At 42.0% G+C, this 12,088-nt stretch overlaps 1 protein-coding gene and 1 non-coding gene across 3 annotated transcripts; one reads left to right on the plus strand and one right to left on the minus strand.

Moving 5' to 3' along the window:
• The first annotated feature begins 587 nt into the window (after positions 1 to 587).
• On the plus strand, positions 588 to 5,206 carry LOC106608775 (uncharacterized). Of its 2 annotated transcripts, none has more exons than XR_001329578.2 (6): positions 588 to 959; positions 1,259 to 1,309; positions 1,405 to 1,541; positions 1,641 to 1,720; positions 1,924 to 2,009; positions 2,139 to 5,206. It is a non-coding gene; the product is annotated as an uncharacterized protein (transcript). The 2 variants fall into 2 exon arrangements; XR_001329579.2 differs by having other exon boundaries at positions 590 to 959; positions 1,924 to 1,991.
• An 81-nt stretch (positions 5,207 to 5,287) lies between these two features.
• zgc:194312 (G-protein coupled receptor) lies at positions 5,288 to 7,522 on the minus strand. The gene is made up of 2 exons (XM_014206898.2): positions 6,410 to 7,522; positions 5,288 to 5,988 (listed from the first exon to the last, which is right to left on the minus strand). Exons 1-2 carry the CDS (start codon positions 7,333 to 7,335, stop codon positions 5,928 to 5,930), a joined length of 987 nt encoding a protein of 328 aa, XP_014062373.1. The 5' UTR covers positions 7,336 to 7,522; the 3' UTR covers positions 5,288 to 5,927.
• Positions 7,523 to 12,088: the final 4,566 nt, after the last annotated feature.

The raw sequence follows: 12,088 nt of genomic DNA on the forward strand, positions 1-12,088 counted from the left end.
CAGCTCAGTTTAGTATTAGTAGAATATAAACTGGGTGGTTCGACCCTGAATGCTGATTGGCTGACAGCCGTGGTATATCAGACCATATGACTAAACATGTATTTTTACTGCTCTAGTTATTCTGGTAAACAGTTTTCTAAAAACATCGTACATCTGGCCATTGTGAACACGAAGCCAATAGACACTACAGTATGTACCACTCAGTCTATTTTCAGAGCAGCGATAGTTCCTCTTCTGCTTCCTCTCAGCTCACTGTGTCTTCTCAGAGTGATACTGTCAGCGACAAAAACATACTCATTGCAAGCGGAGGCTCTGTTGCATCATATTGTTGGTTCTACATCCAACTGGCCAAACCGTTCACTGTTCATGGGATAGTTCAGAAAATAAATAAAGATGTCTAGGTTGTTAAATTAAGCTTCACGCAGTCTTAGCTTAGATTCAACCTCCTTCTCAACTTGAAATGTTGACATGTTTTGTTGTTTTGTGTGTGTGTGCATGTGTGTGTGTTCGTGTGTGTGTGTTAGCTTGAGCACAGAATCTTCCGGATCTTCAAGGGAACTAGTGGCATCCTCTGGCGATTCATAGCTCTCAACAGTTTCCGGCTAACAGAGAGTCAAAGGTTACTAAGTAGAATACCAGGAAGCAAAGATTTAATAAAACATATTTGTCAGAATGTAAAGTCCCCTACTGTACTGTGAGCTGTATGGACTGTATCAGGTGCAATAACCTGCTTTGATATTATTTGCTGTTCTCTTCCTTTCTGACTTGAACTCTGTGTACATACCATTAAAGCATTACTCTTAAGATGTGAATCTAGCTATACAAATGTAACACAAATTGTGTGTGTTTGTGTGTGTACAGAATGCTGATAACCAGCTAAAACGCCTACAGAAGACTCTGAAAAACCCACTGGGCAACGCTGGGGTGCTGGCTGGAGAACTCACCAAGCAGGCCAAGAGGTTGGTCACACACACACGCACGCACGCACGCACGCACGCACGCACGCACGCACACACACACACACACACACACACACACACACACACACACACACACACACACACACACACACACACACACACACACACACTTAAACGAACACATACTTTACACACACACACGCACACACACACACACACACACACACACACACACACACACACACACACACACACACACACACACACACACACACACACACTTAAACGAACACATTGTTCCTCCATCCTTCTCTCTCCCTGTCTCTATGTGTCGGAAGGCAGATTGGGGCACAGGGCTGACACTACAGGGAACCCATAGTGGAGAACTGGTGAGTATATTAGTGTGTTTGTGCGTGACTGTACGTGTGCCTCAGTTTGCTGTTAATATGTTTTGGTTCTGTCTGTATTCTGTGGACGGTTCAAGCCAGTGAGCAGTTGGGAGCCCTTGTTGAAGTGCTGCTCCTCGAACACGGCAGGAGGATCCTAGTTGAGTGAATAAGAGCGCCGTCCACGTGACCGGATCGGTGATGCTATGACAGTGGATTGGATGTTGATACTGTGGTATGTAAGCCACTGCAGTGGTGAACATGGTTGTTGTGTGATTGTGTCAATCAGAAGGGTGTTTGATTGTATGACTCTGTTTGTTTGTCATTGGTACAGATGCGCAGCTTGTGCTGAAGAGACTTGCTGACAGTGCCATTGACCTGTACGCCATGGTGGTCGTCCTGTCTCGATATAAAGTAGTACACTGCTACACACATACGCAATCGCTGTCTCTGTACCTCACACGTTCATCATCACACTGTGTGTGTTTTGTGGACTTCGGTTTAACCCAACCCCTCTGATTCAGAGGGGTTGGGTTAAATGTGGAAGAAACATTTTGATTGAATGCATTCAGTTGTGCAACTGACTAGGTATCCCCTTTCCTTCTTTCCTTTCCTAGGGTGTCCTGTTCCCTGAGTCAGGGCCATCCCTCTCTGCCCAGCATGAGAAGATGTTGTGTGAGAACTGGTATTCTGACACGGGCAGGTGCAATGTTCTGTCTGATTATAGATAAAGACAAGTACTCCTCTTGCCTTCTCTGCTTCTCACCGTGCTCATTTAACATTCTCCTCTTCTTCATTCCACTCTCTCTTCTTTCTCTCCTCCCCTCGTCAGGCCCGTGAGAGGATTATGCAGAACATCAAGACTGCGCTCCCGCAATGCCGAGCAGATCTTCAAGAACCCGAGGGCCATCTCTACAGCCGCGGTGGAAAACGGAGGAGCGGTCAGCCCTCCGGCTCTGGGCTTCTAAATGCCCCCTCTCATTCCTGTCTTTAGCTCTCCCTTCTCTCTTTACTGCCTCTCCCTCCCTCCTCTTTCCATCAACTCTCCCCCTTTCCTCTCTCTCTTTAACTACAGCCACACTCATCGCCAGCAAGCTGAATGTGTTAACTTGTGTTTATATAATTATTTAAGTCAATGAGACACAGAGACTTTAACCCGTTAGGTTATAAAATCTTTGCCTTGGGAAACAAATCGCAAAATGCTGTGCAGTACCTCTTTGTGACTTGATTTCGAGAAAGTTCTACACATTAGCTAGAAATTCAAATGACTTTCATAATTTCTTAAGCAGGAAATGTTTTCTGTAGAGTTAATGTGCTGGTAATGCCATTCCTTCACATCTACCATTACTATGGCCAAAGTGCAGCCGTTTCCTCAGCTAAAATGCATATTAGCTCAATAAACTGTAATAGGGTCTAATCTACCAAAATGACTTCAACTTACATCGAGATATTATGGACATTTTGCTACATAGTTTCTGATGGCCTCGCAGGATTCTTACATGGCTCTTATTTGCCCCGTTCTACCCCCAGAATGTCTGCTAGCCTTACAGGGCCCATTTCAATGCTGTTTAAAAAAAAATTGATTGCAAGGAACAGCAATATTTAGTATTGTTGTCAGGTACGTACTACATACATTATTAAGTGAAGATAATAGTTTCAACTGACTCATTGGACAATTGTCAGGTCTTTTTGAAACCACACACACATTTGGCCAGTGCCTGGTCTCATAGCAGTTGGTAGACGCCTCTATAATGTTCAAGGTTTGGAAGGAAATCTCTGTCTTCTGTCTGTCTGCACCAGAATGTAGCATTGGAACATTTCTGCAAATTGAGCTGTCCTGCTAGCTTATTGTCTCTAAGCTTGGCCAGTGCACTGCACCATGGGGCTTAGAGGAGATATTGTGATGTGTTGACAAAATAAATACAATGTCTAACTGAAGTATAGTCACTTGAACTTCCCTTTAAAAGTTGTTTGTTTGATAAATGTTACCCTTTGTTATTTATTATGTTTCCCCACGTGTGAAACGGAAAAGAGGGCGGTCATGAAACACCTGGAGGCAAGAGCTAGAAAAAGACAACAAAAGATCCAGCATGGGGTGGAACGAATTGGAGAAGGCTGCCCAGAACAGAGTGTGATTCGTCTATGCCTTATGCCACCTGGTGGTACCCAAAGTATTCATAACAGTATAATTCTGTTAGTTTGAGAGAAAGGCCAAGTACACTAAAACTTAACCTAAACATAAAAACATGTTGAGACAAGTCTTCATTAAAAGCACTTTATAGTCCAGGACTAAAACCTTGTGTAATGTAGGTCTGAGCAGGGAAACCCCTCCAGTCCACTCATCTGAACCTTAATCTTAGTTTCATTTCATCAACATCCTCGTTTACCGAACCTAACCAGGCAATTACAGGAATGAGTTGTGGTGTGTGAAGACTGATAATGTGTCAAAGTCAAACATTGTCCCCTGCTTCATCCTCTGTGAATGTGCACTACGAATCATAGTTTGGTTGTGTATTTGCATGTAGGTTATCTGCTGCGCCAGTAATGAGGAACTCTTGCGGTTTGCCGTTGAGAATTTCCCCTTGTCTGAGTGTACAGTGAGCACCAAGTCTGACAAACTGAAGTGAAGCGAGCTCAACCACAGAGCTGCTACTGCTCCAGATCACATGCTGTTCACAGTATTAACTCTTGTATTACTGGAAATCTGTCACGGGTCTATATGGTAGTGATGGGCAATAATGTTCAATCTGGCTCCTGCTTGAATTAATTGGAATCTTTTAATTTCAAGTAATATGTATTGTCTTGACTTTATCTCACAAAAAAGTCATTGCTGCTTCAATTATCATTAATGAATCAACACTTGCATACTAGGCTAAATTGCACAATGCTCATGCAGTCAATTCTGGTGTCTTCTGGGTTTTTGTACTAGCAGAGTAGGCGCAGGGGAGCCACACCCACCCAATGAGATTGAGCAAAAATGCTCTTTACTTGTCTGTTTTCCAAACGGGACATTATTTGTCTTTTTACCTAAACTTGCAAACACCATAAGATAAAATTCATAGCAAGCAGTGCACTGGGTTAGTCAGATTTGATTAAATATAACAACAGAGTCACTGGAATGACATTCACTCTCACGGGATGGGTTGCCAAAAATAACTAACTGAAAGCCACACCCCCAATAAGCCACGAATGACTGCATTGAGGCATAATGTCACTGTGCTTCTATGGCTATATATACACGATGTCACAAGCTATTTCATTTGTTCATTTAGCACACCAGACAGCTCATAATCCAGTGCCTTTATCACAATAAACACACCTATTTTTTTGTTGTTGCTTCAATAAGCTTTAAAAATGCTACATTTTCTCTCAGCCTCATTGCAAAATGTGTAGAATAGAATGAAATGAGCTATAAAAACTATACATTTTCCTCTATTGTAGGAACAATATATACACTACTGTTCAAAAGTTTGAGATCAGTTAGAAATGTCCTTGTATTTGAATGAAAAGCACATTTTTTTGTCTATTAAAATAACATCAAATTCATCAGAAATAAAGTGTAGACATTGTTAATGTTGTAAATGACTATTGTAGTTGGAAATGGCTGATTTGTTATGGAATATCTACAAAGGAGTACAGAGGCCCATTATCAGCAACCATCACTCCTGTGTTCCAATGGCTAGCTACACAACGCTGTGTACTACTCCCTTCACAGAACAGCACAAACTGTCTCTAACAAGAATAGAAAGAAGAGTGGGAGGCCCCGGTGCACAACTGAGCAAGAGGACAAGTACATTAGAGTGTCTAGTTTGAGAAACAGATGCCTCACAAGTCCTCAACTGGCAGCTTCATTAAATAGTACCCGCAAAACACCAGTCTCAACGTCAACAGTGAAGAGGCGACTCCGGGATGCTGGCCTTCTAGGCAGAGTTCCTCTGTCCAGTGTCTGTGTTCTTTTGCCCATCGTAATCTTTTCTTCTTATTGGCCAGTCTGAGATATGGCTTTTTCTTTGCAACTCTGCCTAGGCCAGCATCCCGGAGTCGCCACTTCGCTGTTGACGTTGAGACGTGTTTTGCGGGTTATTTTAATGGACAAAAAATTTGCTTATCTTTCAAAAACAGGGACATTTCTAAGTGACCCCAAACTTTTGAACGGTAGTGTATATTTTTGGCCCACACATCAACAAATCTCTGGCTGTGCCACTGTTTTTCAGTCAAATTAGTAAAATCCTCATTGGACTCTTCTCTGATACTGTACAGTTAACATAATACAGGTCTGGGGCCGGTATGTTCATAGTGATACCCATTCCTATAAAGTCATTACATCCTGGGTAGAACAGAAGCACTTTCACAGCTTTGTGCAGATGCTGGATATTCAAGTACTGTATGAATGAATCAGCAAAAGAGGGTGAATCCACACTGTATGGATATACAATATGCTCCCAAATGTGTTGTGATGTCTAGTTGCTACACCCTCCATTCCACCAGCGTCTCCATGGCATTTGGGTGGCAGTATCAGTCTGGTACAAAACGTCTTTAGCCCAGCCTGTGGAGCACTGGAGACATACTGATGGGTCTGTTACAGAAGTAGTTGAGTTAGTAGTGAGGGCTCCCTCTTCCCTTATACTGGTGTCTGTGGAGGCTCCAGTGAGATGAGTGTCTGGGACGTCAATGTTCTTTCCCTGTGGAAAATAAGCCAAACATGCATCTGAGTAAAACAAGATGTCTCTGAAGCCATGTGATGTTTGTCAGAGACATATTGTTTCATTTTTTTCAACTATGGTAAGAATAGCTTTGTCTGTAGTCTCACATCCCACATTTTCCAAAACTGAAGTAAAAAAAAAGGGGAAGCAGTAAACACAGCAAATGATAGCTATCAACTTTCTTAACTTTGTCAGAGAATATACAGTATAAAATAATAAGGTTTTGTGAATAATCCCTACTGTTTCTGGTTGGTCTACACAAGTGAGTATTTAGTCATCGTCATCTTTCAGTATTCATCCATTCATCATTCTCCAAGCCACTGAGCTCGACAAATGAGTGTGCATAAAGTGAGTAACACATTTTGGCATTTATCTTAACCACAAAGATTTTAACACATACCGTGGCTGGGGATGCAGACGAGGCGTCGTGGCACGCACGGTCCACTCGAGAACGCCTTTCAGGTGGCGGGAACAGCAAGGGAACCGGCGATGCACCTGCTCCAAGAGTTCCTCTTTACGCAAACCGTAGACGATTGGTGCTATGCACTGCGCCAAACTAAAGAAGGCAAAGCTAACCACCGCTGACAGTTCTTTGGTCCCCGACTGAAGGTGTTCTTGTTTCTGGATAACTATTAGCACAAAGTTGGGGAGGATGTACACGGCGAGTTGAGTAAAGTGCAGGGCGATGGTCTTGCATCCGACAATATTGTGTCGATTTATCACTCCCAACCTTCGCCCCTCAAACAGTATCCTTACATAACTGTACAGAATCAGTATCGTACACACTGATATCAGCAAGATTTTTTTCAGTTCACCTTTCTTCAGCTGTTCCCGTCCACATTCCCCATTTGGACCAGTGGCGTCCAGCTCCGTCTTGGGGAGCAGCGTGAGGGGAATAACCAGCGCGAGCCCCCACGTCAGTAGTCCAACTAGCCAGGGCCAATGCCAGACAGAACTGTACTTCATAGGATGACAGACAGCAAAATAACGGTCCAGCGCCATAGCAGTGAGAGTCAGGAGTATATTGGACGCGCTGGTGATTAGGACAGTTACCATGGCCACACAGATGGATGCCACCAGCCTGGCGCCGAGGTAAATCTGGATGTAGAAAACCGAGCACATCCCAAAGTACACCAGAGCTGACATCAACAGGTGAAAAACTAACACAAAGCGCGCATGGCCCCGAAGTCGCTCCTCACGCACTATAGTCCAGTTAATGACTATGTTGAAGAACGCCAATATTATGAAGGAGACGGTCGACGCACAAACCCGTACATAGGTGTAGTCCTTTACACCCGTTTCTCCAGTCCCGTTTGGTATCGACATTATCCCTCATTTGATGCTGTATTTAGGGTATTGGATTTTTTCATCGTGGCCTCTTTCTTCTCATAGTTTCCAACACGTGTAAAAATTGAGCGATCATCTCATCAATCTGAGTACGTCCAAGACATTCAATGCAATGGTCTAGTCTGAGTGAGAGAATTCTGTCTCTCTTTCTCACCCCCCCCCTCCTCTTTTTCTGTCTGGCTGTTTGTCAATCACAAAATGAGCGAGTGTGCACAGTGCCTAATGCCCACATTTCAACATAGTACTTTTCCCATCTTCAACTGGAGACTATATGCTTTTGGGTATCTAAATAACCAAAACTCATGCTAAACAATAACATTTCTCCATCAACATGTGCTGCTCTGATACAGGATAGGACTTTTACTCTGAGGGGTACAGGCCCTTTATGTTACCACATACCTAATTGACTTTATCAATAAACATAACAAATATTCCAATACAATAAATTCGATACAGTCACTTTTTAAATTCAATTCAAATTAGGACTAACAGGGGAAGAACATGTGTGACGTTAAGTGACGTGCAAGGCTCTTTTAAGCACGATCCTAAAACAGTTGGGACGTTGCCATCTAGTGCAGTTTTAGCAGAATTACGACTACATATTATACAGTGCATTCAGAAAGTATTCAGACCCCTTGACTTTTTACACATTTTGTTACCTTATAGCTGTATTCTAAAATTGATATCCCATAATGACAGAGCAAAAACAGTATTCTTTAGAATTTTTTGCTAATTTATTGAAAATCAAAAACTGAAATATCACATTTATGTAAGTATTCAGACCCTTTACTCAGTACATTGTTGAAGCACCTTTGGCAGCGATTACAGCCTTAAGTCTTCTTGGCTATGACACAACTAGGTTGGTACACCTTTATTTGGGGAGTTTCTCCCATTTTTCTCTGCAGATCCCGTCAAGCTCTGTCAGGTTGGATGGAGTGCGTCGGCGGTACAGCTATTTTATGGTCTCTCCAAAGATGTTCGATCGAGTTTAAGTCCGGGCTCTGGCTGGGCCACTTAAAGACGTTCAGAGACTTGTCCCCAAGCCACCCCTGCATTATCTTGGCTGTGTGCTTAGGGTGGTTGTCCTGTTGGAGGTCCTGAGCGCTCTGGAACAGGTCAAGGATCGCTCTGTGCTTTTCTCTGTTCATCTTTCCCTCTATCGTGATTAGTGTTGCAGTCCCTGCCGCTGAAAAACATCCCCACAAGCATGATGCTGCCACCACCATGCTTCACCGTAGGGATGGTTCCAGGTTTCCTTCAGACATGATGCTTGGCATTCAGGCGAAAGAGATCAATCTTGGTGTCATCAGACCAGAGAATCTTGTTTCTCATGGTCTGAGAGTCCTTTAGGTGCCTTTTGGCAAACTCCAAGCAGAGTTTAGGTGCATTCTACTGAGGAGATGCTTCCGTCTGGCCACTCTACCAAAAAGGCCTGATTGGTGGAGTGCTGATGGAAGGTTCTCCCATCTCCACAGAGGAACTCTGGAGATTTCCCCCAATTGCTCAGTTTGGCTGGGCAGCCAGCTCTTGGTGTTTTTGGGGACCTTCAATGCTGCAGACATTTTTTTGGTACCCTTACCACAATCCTGTCTCAAAGCTCAATTCCTTCAACCGTATGGCTTGTTTTTTGCTCTGACATGCACTGTCAACTGTGGGACCTTATATAGACAGGCGTGTGCCTTTCCAAATCATGTCCAATCAATTGAATTTACAACAGGTGGGCTCCAATTACTTTTTAGAAACATCTCAACCCTGGAAACAGGGGGATACCTAGTCAGTTGTACAACTGAATGCCTTCAACTGAAATATGTCTTCCGCATTTAACCCAACCCTTCTGAATCAGAAGGGTTGCTGCCTTAATCGACATCTACAGCACCCAGGGAACAACGGGTTAACTGCCTTGTTCAGGGGCAGAACAACTGATTTTTACCTTGTCAGCTCTGGGATTCGATCCTGCAACCTTTCGGTTACTGGCCCAACGCTCCAACCACTAGGCTACCTGCCGCCCCTGTAAAATACGGCATTTCTGTTTTATTTTTTATATACACTTGCTAAAGTTTCTATGAACCTATAAACCTGGTGTATTGTGTGTAGATTGATGAGGAAAAACATGAATTTAATACATTTTAGAATAAGGCTGTAACATGTGTGGGAAAAGGAAAGGGGTCTAAATACTTTCCGATTGCACTGTACATCATTTCAAAAAGCGTTTGGCCAGCAATGCAAAATGAGTCAGTTGGATTGGTGATTCAGCTGAAGTGGTAAAACAGAATCCATAATGTAGTATTATAAGCGATGGAGATTTTATGCAAATGTTTATAGGTCTTGTGTAAGTCAGTGGAACAATTCTCAACCCTTACAATGGACTAAAATATAGGATCATTTGTGTGCTTGTATCAGCAAGAACACTCCTGTTAATCTTCATCCTACTTTTATTACTCAATTTCTTCTCAGTTTTGCAAATACTTTTTTGAAGTCTGATATGCCTAGTTGAGTAGGAATGGCAAACATTCAACCTGCTGCACAGACCCTATGGACGCTCTAGTCTAGACTGCCTAGTTAAATTGTGCTTAGGAGCATTTTTAAACACTCTCTGTGTGCAAAGTAGGAAGAAATAGATGAGTGTGCTACATTTACTAAAATAATGTATTCAAATATTTAATTACTTTGACATATTTAATTATGTTATATTACTCTACTTTCCCTATAGTGGACAGAAGTTGTTACTACATTACACAGAGTAACGTTTTCACCACACAATAATTACAGGAAATACCAGGGGCACACCTTTCACTGGGGACACAAGGATATGTCCATTCTGAAATTGCATTTTGTCGTCGTCGTCGAGGAAACGGTGTACTTTAGGACCATGCGGACGCCTCTGAGCGGTCGGGTAGGCTGTTTGGAGTGTTTAAAACTTCTCTAGGGTATGTGGGACGGTAGCGTCCCACCTCGCCAACAGCCAGTGAAATAGCAGAGCGCCAAATTCAAAACAACAAAAATCTCATAATTCAAATTTCTCACACATACAAGTATTATACACCATTTTAAAGATAATCTTCTCGTTAATCCAACCACACTGTCCGATTTCAAAAAGGCTTTATGGTGAAAGCATAGCATTAGATTATGTTAGGACAGCACCTAGGCAAGAAAAACCACACAGCCATTTTCCAAGCAAGGAGAGGTGTCACAAAAACCAGAAATACAGCTAAAATTAATCACTAACCTTTGATGATCTTCATCAGATGGCACTCATAGGACTTCATGTTACACAATACATGTATGTTTTGCTCAATAAAGTTCATATCCAAAAACCCCATTTTACATTGGCGTGTAATGTTCAGAAATGTTTTGCCTCCCAAAACTTCCGGTGAATGAGCACATCAATTTACAGAAATACTCATCATAAACATTGATAAAAATATACAACTGTTATTCAAAGAATTATAGATACACTTCTCCTTGATGCAACCGCTGTGTCCGATTTCAAAAAAGCTTTACAGCGAAAGCACACTTTGCAATAATCTGAGTACAGCGCTCAGTCAGAAAACCAAACCCGCCATTTTGTGGAGTCAACAAAACTTAAATTGCATTATAAATATTCACTTACCTTTGATGATCTTCATCGGAATGCACTCCCAGGAATCCCAGTTCCACAATAAATGTTCATTTGTTTCGATAAAGTCCATCCTTTATGTCCAAATACCTCCATTTTGTTTGCGCGTTCAGTCGAGTAATCCAAATCCATTGTGCTCGCGCAGTAAATTCAGACGAAAAGTAAAAAAAGTTATATTATAGTTCGTAGAAACATGTCAAACAATGTATAGAATCAATCTTTAGGATGTTTTTATCATAAATCTTCCATAATATTCCAACGATTCCTTTGTCTTCAAAAAGGAAAAGGAACACAGCTAACTCTCACGAGAGCGGACGCCACTGAGCTCATGTCATTTTCTCAGTCATCTGATTCCAAGACCTCTTATTCTCTTCCCATTCACACTAGAAGCATGAAACAACATTCTAAAGACTGTTGACATCTAGTGGAAGCCTTAGGAAGTGCAAAATGACCCCACAGACACTGTATATTGGATAGGGAATCACTTGAAAAAGTACAAACCTCAGATTTCCAGACTTCCTGGTTGGATTTTTTCTCAGGTTTTTGCCTGCCATATGAGTTCTGTTATACTCACAGACATTATTCAAACAGTTTTAGAAACTTCAGAGTGTTTTCTATCCACATCTACTAATGATATACATATCCTACCTTCTGGGCCTGAGTAGCAGGCAGTTTACTACAGGCACGCTTTTCATCCAGACATCAAAATACTGCCCCTACCCAAGAGAGGTTAACGGACAAAAAAAAAAAAATGCTTTGATGTACCCCCCACTTCTAAAACCAAAGTTGCGCCCCTAGGAAATACACATTCTTTTCTTTTTTTTTTACCTCAGATTGATGACGTCAGTACTGAAGTTTATAGTCATTACAATCTCACAAAATCGAAGGCTTGAAACATACCAATATCTTTGGTGCTTGCATTGTTTTTGTCATATGTGCCGGTAGTGGGACTTAATGGATTTGATTATTAAGTTATCATTCAAATAAAAGCCAACCTCTGTCTCTATTTACCAAAATATATTGTTTCCTTTTCCGTATTGGCCATCTACCGAATTATTTTCACGGAAAGATAAACAGTGCATTCGGAAAGTATTCAGACCCCTTGACTTTTTCCAC

Source organism: Salmo salar, chromosome ssa07 (genome assembly GCF_905237065.1).
Source record: "Salmo salar chromosome ssa07, Ssal_v3.1, whole genome shotgun sequence".
NCBI lineage: Eukaryota > Metazoa > Chordata > Actinopteri > Salmoniformes > Salmonidae > Salmo > Salmo salar.

What these genes read in the sequence shown, in the direction of transcription:
- zgc:194312 (XM_014206898.2), bottom strand. Translation starts at nt 7,335, where the DNA reads ATGTCGATACCAAACGGGACTGGAGAAACGGGTGTAAAGGACTACACC. An exon ending in CGTCTGCATCCCCAGCCACG is followed by an intron (nt 5,989 to 6,409) that starts GTATGTGTTAAA and finishes TATTTTCCACAG; the next exon opens with GGAAAGAACATTGACGTCCC.